Genomic DNA, 24,161 nt, shown 5'->3' on the forward strand with positions numbered 1-24,161 from the left:
AAAAACGTCTAGAATGATTACAGGGGTTCCAAAGCCTACTGATCATTGGGTATCTGTCTAAAAGCAGTGACTGCTCTGAGCAAGGAGCTGGACAAGGTCACCGTTAAGGCCCCTTCCAAGAATCTATGGTTATCCAGGAGAGCTGAGGGATGGGGTGCGATGGGTAGCCCTGGCCCACAGAATGCAGCTGCAGAAAGGATTGTAGGCATTCTGGGACTTCTTGAGGACAGGCAGCAGTGCATTGTCCTACCCCTAAAGCTTGGATACTTACCTACCCACCCTCCGCACCATCCTCTTCCCTCCCTCAGAGATAAAATATATGCCCCTTTCCCCTGTCACCAATTTTTTCCCACCTGTCAGGATCCTTTCGACTAAGAAGGGCCACATCTCTTTCATGTTCTTCCTTGTTCTCCAAAGATGGTGAAGCTGAAGATCTTCCAATTCCAGGAATCCTGGCCATACCCTCTCTCACCAGCAGCGAGCGTCTCTTATTCTCTAGGGCTCTGACCTGGACTCCAAGATAAATATTTAATGTAGATGGTGCAGCTGAGCTGACAAAGGTCCTCACTTCCTGTTTCTCACAAAAGGAGGTAGCAGCCAGGGGCAAGGAGCTGGGGACTGGCTACCAGTTTCATCTCTATGGGAATAGGGAGTCCGGTAAACAGCTTTGTGGGGGGAGGCAGGGTAGGTCCCACACTGGAGACCTGAGCCTTTCTCCTGAGCTGCTCTGACTTCTGCCTACTTAGGCCCAGGCTCTGCTGGGCTTATCACCTCTCTCAGGTCAGAACCTGCTCTGCCCGGGTACCAGTGGAAATCACTCTCCTCTGAGTCTTGAGCCGTGTGCTTGGACCAAGGAAGAGCTACAACAAGATCCCTGCGTAATATTCCCTCGTTGCCATTGGGCCTCATAGCAAAGAGGATGAGAGATTGGTGGGAGCATAGAGCATAAGGAATCTTGACTGATTGCTCCTTTTCTGCACATATTTAGGGAGAAGAATCCCTCCTCTGAAAAGTGGAAGATTAAAGGAGGGGTGGGGAGGGCGCCTGGGTGGCTCAGTTGGTTGAGCATCTGCCTTTGGCTCAGTTCATGATCCCAGGGTCCTACTCAGCAGGGAGTCTGCTTCTCCCTCTCCCTATGCCCTTCCTCCCCATTTGTGGTCTTTCTTTCAAATAAATAAAAGTCCTAAAAATAAAAAAGTAAAGGGCGGGGGTGAGGAGTAGCAAAGTCCAGAGATGTAGCCAAGAAACAGGTATCTGATCTCTCATCTCCTCCCTCCAGCCTCAGTTCTACTTGCTGATGGCCTAACCCTGAAGACAGCTGGCACGGTTTAGGGAGAGGCTGTCCGAGGTGACCTGGCTGTTGTCAACAACAAAGAGATTCTTTTCATCCCAATGCATTATCTCCTCTGGTGACTCCCTTATCTAACAGGGACGTCCCTCCCTGTGACTCTTCCCCCATCTCTGGCAGTGCCTCCTGTCAGGGGGCTGCCTCTGCCTTCTCAGAGTCACCTGAGCCATAGTAAACACAGTTACATAACTGCTCTGTTTTTCCTAGCTATCTGATCCTGGTCAGCCGTATGCGCCACCCCCCACCCCGCTCCTCAAGCCTGGCACCTTTTGTTCCGGGAATTATCCCCTGGTGGCACCCAAGTCAACAGAGATCTGTCCATGCCCACCACCCTAAGGAATGATTAGTCAAGAGACTCCCAAGAGATGTGACTCTTCACACAGAGCAGGAGAAGAAGCCTGTGGCTGTTCATACAGGAATACAGGTCACTCTGAAAACCAACCTCTGTCACCAAGAAAAAGGATGAATTGAAGAAGCCCTTAAATAGCTTTTTACTGTAAGTGAGCAGAGAATTCAGTTTTATTCCTCAAGTGGGAAAAGGAAGCCAGGGATCCCAGAAGACATACACCTGGAACGCTCATTTCTGGAGAAGTATTTATCTAGTCCTAAGAGTCCGGTATTTGAATGTCACACTCTGAGATCTGCCCTGAGCAGTTAAGTGGCTTTCTGGCCCTGTGCCTCAGTCCTCCCACATTAGGCAAAGGAAGGGCATCTGATTCCTTCTCTTCTTCACAGAGATGAACTCTGGCATATTCTTTAGTTAGGCTTTGAGCAGGTTATTTGTGCTCTCAGAAGAGTGTTCTCTTCCTGCCAGGGGAACTGAGCGAGCAGACCATAATGGAGTGAAAAAATACCCACCACAGGTCAGATATGGTCAGCGCTGGGGCCTGGCGGCCAGGGTGCATGAGTGGACCCTCATGGGCGTGGAGGAGGAGGCTCTCAGGCCTGCCTTGCACACGGCTCTCCATAGCACACACATGATGTAACAGGCATCATATATGCAGGGTTCTCGGAGTCAGTCACATCCCAACCCCAGAGGCTGCAACAGAACTCAATCTTTTGTCCAATTGTCTATGCTGTCTTCAAGGAAGCCTTTACACTGACATCACGCCAGCGACTGTTCTCTCTCCTTTTATAGATGAGCAAACAAGCATCATGTGCACATGGGGTGTCTTTGAGAAGAGCTGAGCTGGACCTCTTTTAGTTCTCAGAAAAGAAAGAAAGAGCAAGTAGCTGTCAGCCCCTTTAGAAAGTAGATTTTATGAGGGAAGGATAAATAAGTGATGACCTCAGAGGGAAAACCCAGCCAAGTTAATTCAGCCACAAAGACGGGCACACAGAGCAGGGGCTGGAAAACTAGGTCTGCATCAACCTTCTTCCCTAGCACAGGTAAACAGATAAGAGGGCTGATTTGTCGATCAGAGCACGACTTCACGGTGTCTACTGGCCTCCAAACAAAGAATAACCTTGTCTTCCCCTCCTTGAGTTCTATGATGAAACTTCTCCTAAACTGTATCAACATTAAAAAGATTGTCTAATTTGCCATTAAGTTACTAATCTACTGGGTCAAAATTAATTCTTTCTAAAACCTGCATGTCACAATAGAAAACCCAGGAAGACCATATAATTACATACAGCAGGCAAGAAGGTAGAGATTGAATCTACACGTAATGGGAGGTAAATATGAGTTTGCACTTTAGTTCTTAATTTCCAGGATTTTAAATAACTTTTTTCACAGTTCTGGAAATAAGGGCAAACATTGCCTCATTTTACTGATGGTTTAGCTGAGGTATAAGGACATTGCCAAGTCAGGACACTATTTGGATAACAAAGATCCCAAAATGCATACCCAGCTTATTTGAAATTAGGAAGCTGGGCTTGTATTCTGGCCTGTAAATTGCTCTGTGGCCCTTGCTGTGGCTATACTTGCAGTGAAATTACCTTACTCAGGCCTGGCAAGGCCTGGATTTAAGAGGCCTGATGTCTGGCCTCTTCTGCCAGAACTGATAAAATCCTCTGATATATTTGTCCTAAGGACCCTGGGTGCTTTCTCTCCTCTCAATCCTCTACTTATTTTACCTTGTGAATCCACAGCACCTCATGCTATTTTTACTTTGGGGAGGAATCAAAAGGCTGGTCTTATACTTCCTTTTCTTGTCAGTCCAGCCCCATAGTCCATGCCTCTCTGGCTCCTGTGACTTTTCCCAAGATAGAACTCATGCCTATTATTAGGATCATCTGCAATTATTAAGTTACTATAATAAAAATTATTTTTATCTTTTGTAAGATAGATAAAAACTAAAGAAGAAAGACATTCCATTCTTTCTTCCTTTCCTACAAGTAGTGGCCTCTGCCAGAAAAGCCACAGGAGGAGCTGGGACTGGAGCATGAGTTAGTGGTAGGCAGAGTGCCGGGGGAAGAGGGTGGGGCAAGGCAGTAGATTCTGAGTGGGAGAGGCAACACTGCAGTCACCAGAGCCTATTTAAAACTCAAGAAAGGGCTGAAGAGGTAAGGGAAAGAAGAGGTCTTTTTTATTGTGAGGAGATTCCTTTATCAGAGACCAGACATCAAACACCAGACTTTCCTTTGATTTATGGAATTATTAAACGGGTAAGAGCCAAATATAAGTGCCTCTACCAGGAAATAAAGGAAATAAAGACACAGGAAGCCAATAAGGTTATCATTTAATTTTAACAGTGTTTTTTTTTTTTAAGATGACTTCCAATTTACAATAAGAAAGTTTTAACAAATTAATTTCTTGATCACAAAAAAGACTTGTTAATTTCTGCCAGTAAATAACATTTCCACCATTTTCTTTCACATAACCAAAAGCAAGATAAAGCAAATAATCTCTCAGCATAGGCAAATGATCCATCATTCAGAAAGGCCTTTTAAAAAATGACATTACCAGCTAATTTATGTCTGACCACCTCATTTAGGAAGCAAAACTGGGATGCTTTCTTGGAAAATGCCTGCTAACATTTCCATTGGGAAAAATACTATTGGTCACAGTGCGCTGAGAAAGGAAAAGTAAGGCATTCATGATGACATCTTCAAAAAGGTTCTCTGACACAAAAAACCTATCTTTATTGCCGCAAATCAAAATCTATGGTAGGCTTCCTCCCTATTACATGCACTTTCAGTTTAACATGCAAAAAAACCCCCACAAAATGTTATTTGGAAACAGCTATGTTAAGGAAGTGAACGGGATCGGGGCAAGAACTTACAGGAAGGCCGTGTGCATGGCCCTACTTTAGAGTTGCTCAGAGGGATGGTCCACATTCATTGTCCTTGCTTCTTGATCTTAAGCCACCTTGACTTGTCATGAGGGTGTAGAAGAGGGGAAGATGCATAACCCTGTCCCAGACAAAGGTGTTATTTAGCAAGTCTTGCCAAGGTTGCTGGGGCGTGAGGCCAAGGCCTCCCGGGAGGGAATATCCTCGCCAGTATCATCTTTACCTTTGTGACTGCATAGATGAAGGCAGCTAAGCCTGGCCCCATTCACTTTGGCTGGCTAGACATAGGCAGGGCAGGTGATGAGTCTCAGAGTAACACAGGTTCCCTCTTTCACACTCTGGCAACGGCACAAAGCTCTACTGTTAACACAGTTCTCTGCACAACTCAAGAGTAACAGCCCTGTTTTTCGACTACACAACTTTCTTCCTCTATACACATCTGCTCTTTCTTCTGACTTTCCTATGAGTGTTTGATCACACTACTGCTGAAGAGGAATTGTAGCAACATAGTGCTTTGGAACTACCCTCCAGGTCATTCAGACCCTCCTCTGGCTCTTGATGAGGTCTCCCAGGCTGCCCTCTACTCCCTCTTATAGAGGCTTTGGGAAAGATGTGGACCAGGTGCCAAACAAGATGGTATCCATCACTATAACCACAAATGATTTAGGAAATTGGAACCTCATTCCCAAACTGGGGCTGTGGGTTTACCTTTCCTCTGAAATTGTTTCTGCCTAGGTATAAAAAGCTGAATAATGTCTGAAAAACACTTAGGTTCCACTGTTACTATAACAACTACAATAAATATTGGGGATTCTAGAGTGATGTCTTAACAAGTCTTTATGGGTTCAGAAATAATTTTCAATATAAAAACTGGAGAAAAAACCTGATAATTAATATGAAGAAAAAGTTTATAAATTAGTCAATCTGGGGCAAGTTCTTCCTAAACCATTTTAACTTAGTTAATTCTAAAGAGCTTGAATTTTATATTTATAGATAAAATAGTCAAAAATTCTGGCAATCAGCTACACTATATACATAAAACAGGAGGGTGGAGGGAAGCGATTTTAGCCTTATTCCTTCTGAGAGGCTGGACAGACTCTTTAGTAATGACCATGTAAGCCCAGCTATATATCATGTAAGCATGGTTTATATTATTTTTCTTATGAAGAGCAGCTGCCTCAAACTTTGTATTTTAAAATTACTGAGAAGAGGATATATGGGACAATGACAAAGCCGAAAGGCCCCAAAGTTATCCGATTTTAAGAAATCCCACCCTTGCTCCTTAATGACATTGAATAATAATATTCTGTTGGCAAAACAAATAAAAGGATTTTTCTTTTCCTATTTTGAACAGTGTCAGGAAGTCATACCTAAGTTATTAGGATAAGTTATTAGGATGTCTGTCTGCTATTGACAAGAACTTGCTTCACTGAATTGCAACTGTTTGTGTAGGAACAGAAAAGACAATGTAAATATAGATAGAAGTATAGGAGAAATACTGATATTCCCAGAGAGTCTGATTCTTCTACCCCTGCACAAGGAGCCAGATCAAGCCCATCGGAGGGCGATTCACAATTTTCACTTTGCAGTTTGCAGGTCAGTATCCAGTCACAAAAGGCCAGTGAAACAGCAATGTCTGTCCTTATTAACCAAGTGTTTGCCTTGAGGTTTTAAAAGAAAACTGAGGCTGCTTTTGTTTTAGCATGCCATTAAACACACACGCACACACACCCTTGGCTTATTGGGTTGTTTTAGCTCTAAATATTCAGAACACAGAGATTTAAAAAGGATGTATATTTTAAGCTTGTGTTAGATGAGTTTTTACATTTTTATTAAAAAAAAAAGTCATCTGATCAGTTTGAAATTTCCTATGATGCAGATGTAAAAAAAAGTCAGAAAAACTGGTCCTTGGGAAGCATCAGTTTTTAAATGATATTTCAGTAAAATATACAAAAACTTACTATATTTCAGTAAAATAGACATGTCCTCCAACATGTCTAGGGAACGGATGTAAGAAGTGGGTTTTTTCCCTCCTAGATGAGAGGAATTGAAGAAAATAAGGTCTCTATGGATCTTAAAGTAGAGAACAAGAGAAAAGTATTTTTAGTATCTTTAAAACATGTGGGGGTAAGATTTAATAAAATAGAAGAGGCTTTGAAAATGGAGATACAGCAGAGCTCTGACAGCAGTTAAAGTGTTTGAAATGATGGCCTAAGGGAAACCCAGAACAGGTAACCAGCCATCTTGGGAGCTACTGTTTAGATTAAAATATTTGAAAACATATTAAATACCCTCCAATGTAAGGGATGCCTGAGTGGCTCAGTGGCTGAGCGTCTGCCTTTGGCTCAGGGTGTGATCTTGGAGTCCCAGGATCGAGTCCTACATCAGGCTCCCTGCATGGAGCCTGCTTCTCCTTCTGCCTGTCTCTGCTTCTCTCTCTGTGTCTCTCATGAATAAATAAATAAAATCTTTGAAAACAAACAAACCCTCCAATGAAGCCTAAAGTGAAGAAAAAGTACTGTTATCAGTCTTTATTACTATCACTTTATCACAGTCTGTTACCACTATCTATAGATATCACTATCCATAGATGTAATCTATAGATATCTAGATAGTGATAGACCTATCATAATCTATCTGGTAGGTAGATAGATCCTCAAGGCTCAGGCCTTCTAAACCCATCTTGAGTCATAGGTGCAAATACAGATGAAAGTATAGATTGTTGGTCTTACTTTCAGAAGCTACCTGTATCACACAGACACACATTTATACGCAATTTTCTAAACTGTTGAAACACACACCCCAACTTTCTACAGAACTAAGAAATATCTTTGCCTTTAGAACTCAACAGAATTTGAATTTTCAAACCTAACTTCCTTGTCACTTTGTTATAAACTCACTCTTACTTTCTTGAATCATCACTTCCTATCTTTCTGGCTGATCCCTTAACAGCTAACAGGGTACCTGTAAAATACATCCCTTTTTTTTTTTTTTTTCCTCCTTGGAGTATAGTTGACACATGTTACATTTCAGATATACAAGTTAAGTCATATGACAAGATAATACATTATGCTATGTTTACCCCAAGTGTAGCTACCATTTTGGCCTGTTACATTGTTATTATGGTATCATTGACTGTACTCCTTATCCTGTGCCTTTGTTCCCATGACTTATTTACTTCATAACTGGAGGCCTGTATCTCCCTCTTGCCTTCACCCATTCTGCCCATCCCTCACTCCCCTCCCTCCTGCTGGCAACCCTCAGTTTGTTCTCTGTATTTACAGGTCTTTTGCCAGGCCTGTCAAGAAGACTTGCTTTACTGTATAAGTTGTTTTTGAGAAGATATGAAGACATTCCTAAATAACTATCCTTTTTACTAGAACAGTATTTTTTTGCTTGTAGAGATTTTCAATAACTATTTCATTGTACTTGCCTGCTGATTGAAGCCCTTAAGAGTGGTTTCTACCTGCAGGTTATGTATGTATAACAGCCTCAGCTAGGAGAAAAGGAGAAAGGGATGGGGACTCCCATCCATCAAATCTGTCATGTGGACTGACCTTCATATTAGGTGAGATTTCCAAAACAGTGGTCCTTTCTATAGTGGGACTGGGGGAGGGAGGAGCATGAGGCTATTCAGGTGATGAATTCCCTCTTTGAGTATAAATAAATGATGATCAGTAAAAGATAACTACTCATGGCTTTAGCTCCCTCCTTTCACAGGTTTTACTCATAAGCCAGTAAGAGGTCTTCTATCTCCTTCCTCCATCTCCTTCCTATCTTTTTATTATTGACAGAGCAATACATGTCACCAGATTCCAAGCCCTAAAATGCTTTGATCTCTGTCATAAATTGGGAACTGATAGCAAAAGGTATAGGAAAACAGAGATAGATGGGCTAAATCCTCATTATTTTAGTGAAATGGTGTGGATTTTTTGTTTTGTTTTTTGTTTTTGTTTTTGTTTTTTGAGAAAGGTTTCTGGTGTCCTTAAAGCTTACAACATTAAGTATTACTGTCTGAGATACTTGCTTCAATGCTGGACTCCTACATCCCAAATGATATTAAGAATTTTGTTAATAATCACTTTGGTGTAGTATTGCCCAGACATGCACATTCACTGCAAAGCTGACCAGTGAGTATTATGACATGGCACTTGTCACCAGACTAAACCAAAAATGGGAGCCCAAGGATCACCAAAATTTCTTTGCCTCACTGGTTGTTACTTGAAAAAGTAAGAGAAGGCTATTCAAACACTGTGTCTGAATACTTTTTGTATTCCAAAATATGCTAATGGAGACTGACATACAGTTCAACCTAATGAGTGTTTAAAGATGGAGAAACATCCCAGTAATTACAGAAAATAGGAAATACAGAAAATAGGAAATCCTCATCATCCAATGCCCTTTAGAAAGACTTCGAATTCATAAGGGGATCAAGAGGATCATTCTACTCTAATCAGTTTTGAAACGCTGACATAGAAAAATAGAAGGACAATGGGGAGAACAGATACAACAGCTGATGCAATTGCACAGAAGGACATAAATACCTCTTACTGTCAAAAGTTCTACAGAGGGCATTTATAAAATATTTAGATACGTAGCTTCCTTTGCAGTTGGGTAAATCACCTGGGCTTCAAAAATCAAAGCAAAAGGATTTGGGAACAGTTAAGAAACCTCCCAAGTTCTAAGGGAAGTTTAAACCAATTATGCCCACGGTTGGAAGAAGAAATTTTGAGTAATTTTAAGAAAATCCCTCATTGCTTTTTATTTTGTTTTACTAGAACATATTAAAAGAACTGAGAGTCCAAAAGAAAGTAGGTTATATGGAAAACATTCTCCTTGGCCTTCAAATCACTGGATTTGGGTTATTCACTTAGAAGTTCTACTCTAATCAAGTTTTCCATAAGAAGAGAAGTTTTAGCCACTGAAATCTGAACAATCTTTTCAATGGCACCCCATAGAAAGGGAAAAGAAAAACACCTTCTTGTGTTTGAAAAAGTCTTATTAGTCTGAAATGAAAGATATCACCTTCCAAAAGAACAAGAGAAAAGGCTGGCTAGTTCAAGTCAGAAACCCAGGGTGGAGGTTTCCAAGGCCCTTTTATTAGGGGAAGGTCCCCTTTGTAGCACAAGACTTCACATATGTATCAGACAATCAGATCAGTTCCTAAAAATTAGGGGGAAAAAAGGAAAACATGTATTTTTTATATATATATTAAACATAAATTAAAAACAATTTATAAAATGGTCACCTTTCTTACAGCATAAATGCAGAGTGAACTATGAATGCACCTCCAGGTTTAAGTTGTTAAAGTTGTTTTGTTTTGTTTTCCAATAATAAATAAATAAAATTCGTTCTTAGGTTTTGGATCCACCTGTGCCACAGCAGGGCTCTGTGTCATTATTGGCTCTTCTCCCCCTATCACTCCTATGCGCAGCATTGGGTTGTGCAGCAGCCACCAATTTCACTGGCCCATCAGGGTACTGGCTGTCTTTTCGGGGTGGCATCCGTTCGTTAATTCGGTCCAGGCCTCGGGCTTCTTCAAAACTCCGGATCCTGTGCTGAAGCGAAAACCCTCTGATGGCTACAGAAAAACAGGAAAGGGAGGAGCTTGATTAGACAACAAAGCAACAAGCTTAAAGTTTTTTTAGCATACAGCAACCTCGTAGAGAAAACCAAAGAAGGGTTGGAGCACATGTCTGGTGAAAGTAATATGCAAGACTTGATTTGAATCAGCCTCATCTGAAGCTACTGCTTCCCTAAGGCTGATAAGGCCATCGAAACTGAGAAAGTTAATTTTCACAGAAGCTCAATACAATTAATCATGGTCTAAGTATACCTGACAAATGGCTAAGTTCATTCTTAACCTCAATACATTTGAGAAAGAGTTTCTTATGGGCCTGAAATATGCTTAATGTAAGAGAAGAGACAACACTAGAATAATAGAACAAGTTCAACAGAGTAGTTGACTTTAGCACAAACACCATATTGACCACAAAAAAAATAAAAAAAGAGCTCATCTTTTTGTTTAGAAGGACAGCTTTTTCTCTTGCACAACCAGGGGCTGAATATAAGTTAAAAGGCATCTAAAAAAGAGCTTCTGGATATCTTCCTTCTAGTTGAACTTTTGTATCACCAAGGAAAGGCATTCCTATTTTGAACCCACCTTACTTAACAAAACAATGAAATTAATAACACAAGTTTATCAATCCCAATGATTTCCATTATTGGATTCATAGATGATCTGTTACTTGAAATTTGTTTTCATAGAAACAGATAATTTAGCCTAACTGCCTTAGGGCAACTCAGAAATGAATCAAACTAAATCCTTGTCCAATTGTGTCTCTGCTCTGGATATCCCTCAGAATCATTAGATAAAGAGGCTGACCTGTTTGAGTCTCTAGTGATCACACAGAAGTCACTTCTCTATGGAAGGGCTACAGGATTAAACTACCTGATTCCTCATGACCAGTTGCTTAAGCTTCAGCCATTGCATTAAAACTGATAGAGCCCAGAGAGGCCTTTAGCTGTGGAGAGGGTAATTTAAATTAACATAAATACAGGACATAAAGGAAACACTTTGTGAGCATGCCTAGAAATATTTATTCCTTTTCTCACTGTTACATTTCTGGTGATGCAATAATAGAAGATTTCAGATGTTGACAAAGCTCTTAAAACTAGTAGACAGACACATGATCACATCTATCATAGGAATATGGCCATACCTTCCCGGGCCTCTACCGCTTCTACTGTGGCTGTAAGAGGCAGGAGCAGTGGCATGCAAAAATGAAGACAGAAAAAGAGTGAGTAAACCAACAGCATTGCTGCCAGCACAGACATCCCAGGCTCCCACCTCAGCCTATTCCCATCCATAATAAAAGTCAACTAGTTAGAGAAGTGAGGATTACTACAAAAAACTAAATTGGGGAGAAAATGTGAAATGGGGAGAGTTCTGATACTTTTTAACATTTCAGGTGGCATGGGAACTTTTTTAGCTAATAGCATCTATAGCTAAGACAACAGGTCAGTCAAGCTGACTATAAGAAACCAAGAGTTATGTTGCTTTCCTCATTTTTAAATAGCCAGCTGCTAATTTACATCTTGACATTCACATATCAAAATAAGTTGAGTCAAGTAATTTAATATTACAACTGTTCTTTAGTTTCTAACAGCTCAGATGGTATTCAATGAGCTGTTGCTGGGTCCTATTCAAAATGGTCATTTAAGACTACTTCTTACTGCTCTTAAGCAATTTATGTAGGGTAGGGTCCAACTGTCCTTTTTAATTACCTAATAAAAAGAGAATGGCCTTTGAATAACAGACTAGCATTTGGAAGGAGAGAAAAATGGGTTATAAGTAAGTGGTTATTTCTTGTCCAGGGGTAGAATACTAAACTGGCAAAGACATAAAACTACTCAATACCGGATACAAATTCATGTACCATTTGGGATTAGAGATCTAGCAGAAGCTGACATTTCCAACCCATACATGGCTTCCATTCACTGTGCAGAAGAGTGGGTCAATTACTAAGAGAGCCTTCTCCTTCAGTGATGGGAAAGGAAGCAATTTAAAAATTAGTGCCAGGAGGTAAACTTCCTTGCATCATCTTTTTAAAACAGTAAAAACCCTAGTATATGAAAAGGTTACAGGTTGTAGCAAGAAAGATCCTATTAGAGGAACCCTCTCAGTTCCTTCAGTAACAAATTTTTACAAGAAGTCAGGGAAAAATAATGAGCAGTATAGCTTGCTGTTTCTGAGGTTTTATATAACAACAAGAGAGGAGAAACTGGGAGGACTGACAATTAACCTCCTGTCACAATGTGAAAAATGGAAACTTGGAATCAACTTATCAAGTGCTTGAATTTGTCCACCGTATGTGGGCCTGTGGTAAAGCAATGTCACACGCTTCCTAATCTCCTGGAATAGAACAAATAAACTTTTACAAGAAAATGATAGTGCCTTCAAGCAGTACATCACTGCTGCTACTGCTACAAAGTGGAAGAACAAAGCACAGCCTGAAATTGTATACAGGTTGTTGGTCTAATTAGAGTTTAAAAGCTATGTGGTAAAATGTGTACTAGTATTACACTGTTTTGAGTCCTTCTAGAATTACTTTTTGCACGGAGTTTTAAGATACTAGCCTGCATTAAGGGGCATTATAAGAAACAGTCACAAAAAAACCTGAGAAACTGGTTTATTTATATTTAATTTATATATATTTATTATATTTCTTTACTGAAATATAATTCACATACCATAAAATTCACTTGTTTAAAGTGTACAGTTCAATGATTTAATATATTTAGAGTTGTATAACCATCACCACAATCTATGGTTAAAACATTTTCATCACCCCAAATATCCCTTCCCCTTAATCCTTGAGCCAACCAATAATCAACTTTCTGTCTCTGCACATTTGCCTGCTCTGGACATTTCACATAAATGCAATTGCACAGAGGGTGATTTTGGTGACTGGCTTCTTTCACTTAGCGTAATGATGGGAAAATGACAATGTTTTTAAGGTTTAGTCATGTTGAAGCATGTACCAGTAATTCCTTCCTTTTTATGACTGAACAGTATGCTGTTGTGTGAATAGCCACCTTATTAGGTGATGGACATCTGGGCCATTTCCACCTACTGGCTCTAATGAAAAATGCTGCTGTGAACAAGTCTTTGTGTGGATACATTTTCATTTTGGGGGGTATACAACTACAAGTGGAACGGTTGGTCATAAGGTTAACTGATGTTTACTGATCTAAGGAACTGCCAGATTGGTTTCCAAAATACTTCACCATTTCACATTTCTACCAGCAGGGTACCAGAAGGTCTCAATTTCTCTACATTCTCACCAACACCTGTTACTATCTGTCTTTGTGATCACAGCCATCCTGGGTGTGGTATGTAGTGGTATCTCATTGTTGTTTGGATGTGTTTCCTTAATATCTAATGATGTTGAGCAACTTTTCCCATGCTTGTTGGCTAGTTGCATGTCTTTGGAAAAATGTCTATTCAACTTTTTTTACTCATTTTTTAATTGGGTTGTCTTTTTATTATTCAATTATAAGAGTTCTTTTCTGTTTTCTAGATATCAGTCCCTTATCAAATGTATGATTTGTAAATATTTCCACCGATTCTATGGGTTGTCTTTTCACTTTCTTTTTTATTTTTTTTTAAATTTTTTTATATTTATTTATGATAGTTACAGAGAGAGAGAGAGGCAGAGACACAGGCAGAGGGAGAAGCAGGCTCCATGCACCGGGAGCCTGATGTGGGATTCGATCCTGGGTCTCCAGGATCGCGCCCTGGGCCAAAGGCAGGCGCCAAACCGCTGCGCCACCCAGGGATCCCTCACTTTCTTTTTTAAAAGACTTTTTTTGTGAGAGACACAGAGAGAGGCAGAGACATCAGCAGAGGGAAAAGCAGGCTCCCTGCAGGGAGTCTAATGCAGAACTCGATCCCAGGGCCCTGGGATCACGCCATGAGCCAAAGGCAGATGCTCAATCACTAAGCCAACCAGGCGTCCTGTCTTTTCACTTTCTTGATGATGGTTTCATTTGTAGCACAAATGTTAATTTTGATGTAGTCCAATTTATCACCCACTTGTTTCTTATTTTACGGTCTTTGTGAATCTCATTCAGTTCTTGGCACTCCTCTTTATTTCGGTACTAGGAAGCTTGGGAGTAAAATCTGTGACTATCTATTGGCTTTTTGTTTGTTTGTTTTCCTTTGTGCTCTAATTCCAAGCATATTTATTTTACTTCACTGTGTTATATGTACACTGTAACTTACTCAAATCCCTCTTGGAACAAGCTAAGACATAAATGAATGAATCCCATAAGGCCATATGGGATATTGTTGGTTGAAAGCTCTCCAAGTAGAGTTACCAGAACAATAAAAGGTCTTTTTTAGCTAATGCTCCAGTTTGCCAATGAACCTGTAAAACTGAGTGATGGGAAAACGACAAAATAAATTCAGTTTCTGTCAATCAATGAGACATAAGAAGCTCTAAAAAGCTGGCTCCAACTTTAGTTTTGTTCTTAATGCATTCCTGAAGACATCTATCAATTTCAAAAGTATCAATAAAAATGCTATTTTTATTAAAACACTCATATTCCAATTAGGAATGAAGAGAAACTATATACTTGGGACTGAGAACAAAAGGCAGACCAAAGATTATAAACAAATCTCCAAATAGCACATTTATACAATTCTCTTCATTATTCATCCCAGATTTGGTCTTTCAAGGTGCAGATTAAAACAACAACTTTGTGGATCAGCAAGTTTCTAAAATTTTTCAAGTAAGGATATAGACATTCCCTTTTTCCTTATCCATGGTGTTTCCTACTAATTCCAACCTGCCTCGTCAGAAGTACTCTCAGAGTAGCTCCCATGACTAACTACCAAACAAAGTAATGGAAGTATTTTGTTTATAAGAAACTGCACATTTGTTTGAGAGAAAAAATTTCAACCTGAAGTAGTTTACTGATCCTTTCTATGAAACTAAAGAAATTAAGAAAATAGTTATGTACTTCCAAGGAGAAAATGTTCATTCCTCCTTCCAAATAGTTGAACTCTAATATTCCAGTATTTAATTTGAAAGAGAAGGAGCAATTCAATCCTATAAAAGGAAAGGGGAAAAAGGGGCTTGTTCCTATTAATATCAGTGGATTTTCCACAAAAAGCAAAGGATTCCTATAAGTAATGGTATGACAAGGAAAAAAAAAAGACAAACAATGTAATAAAATAAGGGGCCAATAAAAGCAGTGAAAGTCTAGTTTAAGTTGTGAATGCTTCAACTCCAGTTTTTGTGCCTAGAATTAGTTGCCTTGCTTGACCACATCTATGTCTATTCTGACAAACATTGATCTCTTCATTGCAGGGTTCCATAAAGCCCTCTCCTTACAAGTCAGCATCCATAAGCTTTTTAGTACTGACACTGACTGGATAGGTAGGTGACTGTGACACTGGAATAGGATATGGCTGGCAGGCAGAGGCAAACTCCCTCTCTGAGAAATTCTAACACCCCAAAATAAGACATTAAGTGGGGTGTCTACGTGGCTCAGTCAGTTGAGTGTCTAACTCTTGATTTCCACTCGGATCATGATCTCAGTTAGGCATGAGATCGAGCCCCAGATGGGCTCCATGCTCATCAGGGAGTCTGCTTGAGATTCTCTCTCTCCCTTTCCCTCTACCCATCCCCTGGCTCAAGTGCTCTCTCTCTCTTTAAAATAAATAAATCTTAAAAAAAAATACATGAGACATATCATGTGCACCAATATCTATACGTTTTTGTGTATGAATACACTTATGTAGGGATCCCTGGGTGGTGCAGCGGTTTAGCACCTGCCTTTGGCCCAGGGCGCGATCCTGGAGACCCGGGATCGAATCCCACATCGGGCTCCCGGTGCATGGAGCCTGCTTCTCCCTCTGCCTATGTCTCTGCCTCTCTCTCTCTCTCTCTCTGTGACTATCATAAATAAATAAAAAAAAAATTAAAAAAAAATACACTTATGTAACTACTACCCAGGTAGTGAAATATACAGCATCGCCACTACTCCAGGAGTCCCCTCTGCTTCTTCTGAGTCAATATTCTCCCAACAGAGTGTCATTCTGCTTCTATTACCATTTGGCTAGTTTGCTTATTCTTTCTTTTTCTTTTCCTTTTTTTTTTTTTTAAGATTTTATTTATTTATTTATTCATGAGACACACACACACACACACACACACACACAGAGTCAGAGACACAGGGAGAGGGAGAAGCAGGCTCCATGCAGGGAGCTCAACATGGGACTCAATCCCAGGTCTCCAGGATCAGGCCCTGGGCTGAAGGCGGTGCTAAACTGCTGAGCCACCCAGGCTGCCCCCTTTCTTTTTTTGTTTAAAGATTTTATTTATTTGAGACAGAGCAAGAGAGAGTACCAGCAAAAGGAGGGTCAGAGGCAGAGGCAGAGGCAGAGGCAGAAGCAGGCTCCCCACTGAGCAGGGAGCCCGACATGTGGCTCAATCAGGACCCTGGGATCATGACATGAGCTGAAGGCAGATGCTTAACCAATTGAGCCACCCAGGTGCCCCTAGTTTGTCTATTCTTGAACATCCTATAAATTACACAGTCTGTGCCCTTTTGTGCCTAGCTTTTTTAGTTTACCATAACATTTGTGAGATTCAACCATGTTTTTGCATGTATCTATAATTTTTTCATTGATGTGTAATATTCCATTGTATAAACAGAACACATTTATCTATGCTGCTATTGATGAACATTTAGGTTTTTCCCCATTTGGGGCTATTATGAATAAAGCTATGGTGAACATTCTTATGCAATTCCTTTGGTGGACATATGCACTTATTTCTCCTTGATATACGAGGTCTGGGATTGCTGGGTTTTAGGGTACGATAATGTTTTGCTTTATTGCCCAACAGTTTTCCAAAGTGGTTGAACCAATTTACATGCCCAGCAGCAATGTATATAGTTCTATTCTCCACAAATTCACCAACACTTGGTATTGTTAGAATTTTTTTTTTAAGATTTTATTTATTTACTCATGAGAGACACACAGAGAGAGGCAGAGACACAGGTAGAGGGAGAAACAGGCTCCATGCAGGGAGCCCGACATGGGACTCGATCCTGGGTCTCCAGGATCACACCCTGGACTGAAGGCAGCGCTAAACGGCTGGGTTACCAGGGCTGCCCTAGAATTTTTAATTTTAGCCATTTTGCTGAATATAATGGTATCTCACTGTGGTTTTAATGTCTATTTCCCAGATGAGTAACTATATTAAGCATCTTTTCATATGCTCTCTGGCCATTTTGATACCCTCTTTTGTGAAGCATAAAGTGTAGTTGTATTTTTCTTCTTGAGTTTATAGTTCTTTATAGATTCTGAATTTAAGCCCTTTGTCAGACAGACATATTGCAAAAAATCTTCCCTCGGTTAATGGCTTGCCTTTTCCCTTTCTTAATCATATATTTTTGTGAATAGAAATTCTCAGTTTTAATGAAATTTAATTGATTTTTTTTTCTTTTAAGGATACTACTTTTTGTGCCCTAAGGACTCTTTATCTACTTCAATACTCTCCATATTTTTTTCTGGGAGTTTTATTGTTTTATCTTTTATGTTTAAGTTATAATTCATTTTGAGTTAATTTTTGTATATAGAGATAAGAGTTAAGATTCACTTTCTCCTCACATGGATATCCAATTGCTCTAATATCATTTATTGAAAGAAGCCCTAATTTTAAATTTTCTGTTGACTGCTGGGTAATGGGAGCACATCTTCCATGAAAGGAGTATTTCTCATACTCACCTGTCTCAATAGTCTGCTTTCCTCCTGAGAGGACACCTAGAGGGAGTGTCCCTGTAGGAGTCAGGCCCTTAAGAGTCAGCACACTCTCACTCTCTTCCCTGCAAAGGAAGGTGAAAGCCCTACATTAATGCCAGGATGTCTACCACTCAGCAGTTCAAAGATACTAGAAGGGAAGTTAAGATGCACAGAGATAGAGGACAGGTTCTCCTTCTTCCTACCCCTTCCCTGACCCAAAGAAAAAGATGCTTTCTGTAAATATTCCAATTTTAAACAACCAGCAGGTTCAATAGCCAGGAACTATTTAAATGTTTCCCATATATCATCCCATTTAATCCTCCTAATAACTGTAAAGCAGGTCTTGTTATTATCACACTTTTATAGACAAGGAAACTGAGGCTCAAAATCATAGCTAAGAAGAGGTCGAGCCAGGATGTGAACACAAGCAATCTGGCTCCAAGAATCCACAGTAAGTCACTGCATTCACTACATCTAAGCTTGTGCCCAATGAATGTTTGCCAAAACATTTCTAGTCACTTTAACATATTGGTTAGATTCAGTGTGCACTCAGCTCTGAAGACCTATCCAATCATACCAAACTCCAATTCTAAAAAAAACTGTCCTGAAATCAACTTCTAATTGTCTCTCAAAATGCCTTGATCCCACATTGTAATGACAGATTTATCCTTACCGCAGAATTGAAAAGACCCGTGCCATCTTCCCAATGGCTCTGATTTTATTCTTGATGATCTCCTTTCGAACTGTAGTGCCTCCTTCAATACAAAGAATCAGTGAGTTAAAAGAATGTGTTAACAGGTTAGATGATAAAAATGCAGGATGAAGTCTCTTTCTAAGTTAAAGAAATGGTTGTTTTAGAAAAGGAAATCAGGGCCTAAGTTTGTTTAGACAAACAAAAATCCCAGAAAGTTCTAAGGAGCAAGAGAAAAAAACAACCTAAGGGGGCAAACAAGATGAAAAAATGGAAGGGTCACAACAAAGACAGACTGGATGGACCTACGAGAGGCAGGGACTTCTTTGTGGCCTCTGAAATGCAGAGCACAGCAAAGAATGAAACATACACATGTCAACAAAGACAGCTGCTACAGCAAAGATCTCTTCTGAGAATGCTGTGGGCCACCTCAGGATGCAGGGTTTGGCCTGCCAAAGGGCAAGTGATGATTCACGCAGTTGTCTTCTGCAGGCAAACATACAGCTAGCTCTCCTCAGTTTAGTGAGGGCTGCTTTCATTCTATAATCCTCACTTACTCACACACCAGTGAGTTACTTCCTACCATAGACAACTGTGCAATATCAGTTATGATGGGGGTGGGGGAGGCTTCTTTAAAAAAGCTACCACAACATTGTATGGCCTTTTCTCATCTAAGATTCAGGGAACAGCTCACACATGAAGCCAAGGTCCAGGCATGCACCAGGTGACCGCACTCAAAAGTCAGAAAGAGAAACATGGCCTCTCCTTCCTTGCCCCTTCAGCTCTCAATATTCTGCAGAATTATACAGCAGGCACAAAGAAAACATTTACACTAAAACAGAAAGGGAGGATGGAGAGCCTCTCTGAAATCATTCAACTACAACTAAAAAAGTCTAATAAAATTAATAGGCTGTTGTGGGACAGACAGCAGGTATTAAGCTCTTAGCACATTTTAGTCGGATACCTTTCCGATAGCTGGAAATGTAGTGATCTTCGGGGAGAAGAGACAGCAAGAAACAAGGAGATGAAGATAGAAATATGGCAAGAGAAATTTAAGTTGACATGGAAGAGAGAAAAAAAATCAAAATGAAATGCAATGAGAGAAGCAGGCTACTATCTTTATCGGCTCAGAAGAGACATCCTTGGTAGCAAGACAGTATTAAATTACAGAATTCTTGTTAGCATTTTCCATTTCTTAAAAGTCTATAGTTTTACATTAATTCACATTTGTTGTCATCCAACATACCCTGTCCCCCCATAAGTCACGCAAATAAAATTAGACAAAGAAAAAGATACTGTTTGGGAAACAAATGACACTGAAAACAGGGAACCAAAACAAAGGGCAATATGAAGAGCCTACAAATCTCTTAAGAGAGGTATATTTTTTGTTTAATTTTTGTTACTATCTTCCTACATCTTTTTGGAGATATTATAGTCTTTCCCTTTTTCAATTTTGTATTCTCTTCAGAATCTCACATTCATTCACATTGCTTTTTGCTGTTTGTGTTGTTGATTCTCTTCAAGACTATCCTGATATAATCCCAGGAGTCTGATTGTGGCTGAGAATGGGGACCTACAAGGCTCTCCAAGTTGCCGAGTGGACAGCTTTATCAGAAGTGATCAGAGTGGGACTTTGTGAGGGAGTTCTCTGTATCAGTATTGAGGATATACATGGCCACTTAATTCACATGTCTCGGGCACGGCACTGACATCTTCAGTTGTACCCCTAATCCAGAAATTCTTTGGCTTACATTTTTTTTTAGAGATTAACCTCCAGACCTGGAGGTGAGGCAGTTACCCAGTAACAACTAGGACTTAATTGCCTTTTTCTTTTAAGATTTTATTTATTCATGAGAGATACACACAGGCAGAGAGAGAAGCAGACTCCCTGTGGGGAGCCTGATGTGGGACTTGATCCCAGGACCCCGGGATCATGACCTGAGCCAAAGCTCAACGACTGAGCCACTCAGACGCCCTGTAATTGCCTTTCAAATAGCTTCCATCTAGTCTCATTTCAACTCAGTGACCATCTCCCTCCTCCCCACAGCCCACAGTCCCCAATTCTAAAAACTCCTACTACCAATTCCTTTGCCTTTTGAGAATTCTGTGCTAGAACTCAGCATTCCCCATTACTTCAGCTTTCTTGAATCAGCCAAGTGAGGAACATTCATTCGTTTTCCAGCTTCTAAAAAGTCCTGCAAAAATCTCATGTTTTTATAGGTTTGTAACTTTTAAAACTTTTTTATTGTCAAGTAGGAGAAACATAAAGAAAAGTACAAAATACAGATATATAATCTCTTTCTTCCCAAAGAAAATCGTTCTCTTGACCCTTATTGAAATCACTTTCTTGCTGTTCTTTATAGTTTTACCATGTAAGTGTGTGTGGATCCACAAGCACTATGGTTTTCATTGTTTTTATACTTTATGTAATTGGAACAATCAAATATATATTTTTGTGTCTGGCTTCTTTTGCTCAACATTATGTTTTTGTTTTTTCTTTTAAGATTTTATTTATTTATTCATGAGAGAAACACAGAAAAAGAGAGAGAGGCAGAGACACAGGCAGAGGAAGAAGCCAGCTCCATGCAGGAAGCCCGATGTGGGACTCAATCCCGGGTCTCCAAGATCACACCCTGGGCTGAAGGCGGCGCTAAACCGCTGAGCCACCCAGGCTGCCCTCAACATTATGTTTTTTATTTAAAGATTTTATTTATTTGAGAGAGATAGTGAGAGAGAGCATGAGCAGGAGGTGGAAAAAGGGAGAGAGAGGAGACTCCTTGATGAGCAGTGAGCCTGATGTGGGGCTCAATCCCAGGACCCTGGGATCATGACCTGAGCCAAAGGCAGACGCTTAGCCCACTGAGCCACCCAGGTGCTCCTCAACATTATGTTTGTAAGACTGATCTGTGTTTTGCCTGTTGTAGTCCATCGTCATTATCGTATACAATTCTATTATGTATACATATGCCACAATTTACCCTTTTAACTGTCAGTGGTATTTGGTCTGATTCCAATTTTTTGGCTATTGTGAATTTGACTGCTATGACTATTCTGATGCATTTCTCCTTGCTGCTATTTCTGTGAGGTATATTCCAAGAATTAGAATGCTCAGTTATTGGATATGTATATGTTCAACTTTGGACAACAGTTTGGCATTACTGACACTAGAGTGGACATACTAATTTACACTTCAGTGTATGAGCATTCCTGTTGCTACACATCCAGGCCACCATTTGGTGTTATCTGTAATTCACCTTTAATTTTAGCCAATCTAGCAGATGTACAGAATCATCCATTGTGGTTTTAATTTGCATTTTCACAATTACTAATGTGGATGAAAATCTTTTCAGGTCATTTTGATATTCTCTTTTGTAAAGTGTTTGTTCAAGTCTCATCTAACTGACCTGCAGTTCTTTACACATTCTGCAACTGAGCTCTTTGTTGATTGTGTTACAAATATGCTCTACCACCCTGTACCTTGTCTTTTCACATTCTTAATAGGGTCTTTTGATAAATATAAGTTCTTATTTTAATGTAGTCCAACTTATTAATAGTTTCCTGTATGGTAAGTGCTTTTTGTGTCCACACTAAGAAATTGTCCTTTACCCCAAAGCCATGAAGATATTCTATATTATAAATTCTAGAATAGAAGCTTTACTGTTTTGCCTTTCATATTTGAATGTATTAATCCATCTGGAAATTATTCTGGGGCTTGAAATGTGATATGGATCAGGTATAATTTTTTCTGATATCCCCAAATCACTTATTAAAAATACAACATTTTCCTACTATTGGTAGTGCCACCTCTGGTGTAAACCAAGTGTCCACATATGTTGTGATGTTTCAGGGTTCTCTGTTCTGTTTCAGTGCTCATCTGTCCTTGAATTAATAATTATAATTACTCTAGCTTTATAGTAAATCTTGATATGAAGAATAAGTCCTCCCACCTTGTTCTTCTTCAAGACTTAAGCTATTTCCATACTAATTTTGGAACCTTATCTGTAGCATTTTCATACAAATTTTAGAATCTATCCTCAGCATTTCCATATGAATTTTATTTATTTGTTTGTTTATTTATTTATTATTTAAGATTTTACTTACCCATGAGAGACACAGAGAAAGAGGCAGAGACAGAGGCAGACAGAGAAGTAGGCTCCCTGTGGGGAGCCCAATGCGGGACTCAATCCCAGGATCCCAGGATCATGACTTGAGCAAAAGGCAGGTGCTCAACCACTGAGCCACCCAGGCATCCCTCCATAGGAATTTTAGAATCGAATGGGCTGCTAATATTTGACTTTGTACTAAATCCATAGATCAATGTGGGAATAATTGAGATCTTTAAATACTGAGGTTTCCTTTTTTTTTTTTTTAAGATTTTATTTATTTATTCATAGAGACAGAGAGAGAGAGAGATAGAGAGAGAGGCAGAGACACAGGCAGAGGGAGAAGCAGGCTCCAGGCAGAGAGCCCGACGTGGGACTCGATCCAGGGTCTCCAGGATCATGCCCTGGGCTGCAGGCGGCGCTAAACCTCTGCGCCACCAGGGCTGCCCAATACTGAGGTTTCCAAATATTAATGAACATTTCTTTCCATTTGTTTAGATCTCCTTTAATTTCTCTAATAATGTTTTAGGGATCCCTGGGTGGCTCAGCAGTTTGGTGCCTGCCTTTGGCCCAGGACATGATCCTGGAGACCTGGGATCGAGTCCCGCATCGGGCTCCTGGCATGGAGCCTGCTTCTCCCTCTGCCTCTCTCTCTCTGTCTATCATGAATAAATAAATAAAATCTTAAAAAAAAAAAAACTTTAAAAAAATAAAAAATAATTTCTAAAAAAAAAAAAAATAATTTCTCTAATAATGTTTTATAGTTTGTTGTTCAGAGGTATCACACACTACTTGCTAGATTTGTTGTTATGGAGGATATCCTAAATGGCATGCTTTTAAGATTTCATTTTGTTTGTTGCTGGTAATAGAAATATAAATAATTTTTGCTTATCGATTTTGTATCCAGCAGTTCTGCTGTATGCATTTGTTGATTTTAACAATCTATAGATTCTTTTAAGTGTTCTCTGCACACAATCACATCATTTATAAATAATGACAATTTTGTTTCTCTCTTTCCAATCTTTATGCCCTATGTTGCTTTTTTACTGCCTTATTGTATTGGGTGCAACTTCTGATACGATATTGTATAGAAGTATTGATACTGGCATTCTTGTCTGTTCCCAGTCACTAAGGAGAGCTTTCAATATTTTGCCATATGATGTTTGCAACAGGCTTTTATAGATATGTTTGTTAAATTAAGGAATTCCTTTGTAAGCTGAGTTTAACATATCTATTGCAAAAGAATGATGACTCTTAATGCTGTTTCTACATCTACTAAGATATGACTTTTCTCCTTTATAATGCAGTGAATTATACAGTTTTAAATAAAAATTCTTAAGAATAGTTTTAGATGTTAAGCAAAGTTGTGAAGACACTATAGAGTTCCCATACACTCTCCACCCAGTTCCCGCTATTATTAAGATCTTACAAAAAAAAAAAAAAAAAAAGATCTTACATTACTATA

The 24,161-nt window shown here is 39.6% G+C and overlaps 2 protein-coding genes across 18 annotated transcripts in view; both read right to left on the reverse strand.

The window, feature by feature from the left end:
- The window catches only part of SORBS3 (sorbin and SH3 domain containing 3), a 27,960-nt gene extending 23,255 nt beyond the window's left edge, over positions 1–4,705 (reverse strand). For 12 of the 13 annotated variants that reach the window (XM_077868870.1, XM_077868876.1, XM_077868875.1 and 9 more), the window contains exon 1: positions 354–489. In XM_077868870.1, the coding sequence (XP_077724996.1) occupies positions 354–460 (107 nt within the window). In that variant the 5' untranslated portion in view covers positions 461–489. Of the gene's footprint in view, positions 1–353; positions 490–4,575 lie in introns of those variants that run through there. The other variant, XM_077868874.1, reaches the window with a different exon arrangement.
- Positions 4,021–24,161, reverse strand: part of PPP3CC (protein phosphatase 3 catalytic subunit gamma) — a 110,496-nt gene continuing 90,355 nt past the window's right edge. Inside the window, exons 11-15 of one of the 5 annotated variants that reach the window (XM_077868878.1) lie at positions 19,558–19,584; positions 18,576–18,657; positions 17,888–17,985; positions 11,307–11,336; positions 4,021–10,165 (exon numbers count right to left, since the gene is read on the reverse strand). In XM_077868878.1, the coding sequence (XP_077725004.1) occupies positions 9,939–10,165; positions 11,307–11,336; positions 17,888–17,985; positions 18,576–18,657; positions 19,558–19,584 (464 nt within the window). In that variant the 3' untranslated portion in view covers positions 4,021–9,938. The remainder of the gene's footprint in view (positions 10,166–11,306; positions 11,337–17,887; positions 17,986–18,575; positions 18,658–19,557; positions 19,585–24,161) is intronic. The other 4 variants (XM_077868881.1, XM_077868880.1, XM_077868879.1 and 1 more) reach the window with 4 other exon arrangements.

This window comes from Canis aureus, chromosome 24 (genome assembly GCF_053574225.1).
Source record: "Canis aureus isolate CA01 chromosome 24, VMU_Caureus_v.1.0, whole genome shotgun sequence".
Taxonomy (NCBI): domain Eukaryota; kingdom Metazoa; phylum Chordata; class Mammalia; order Carnivora; family Canidae; genus Canis; species Canis aureus.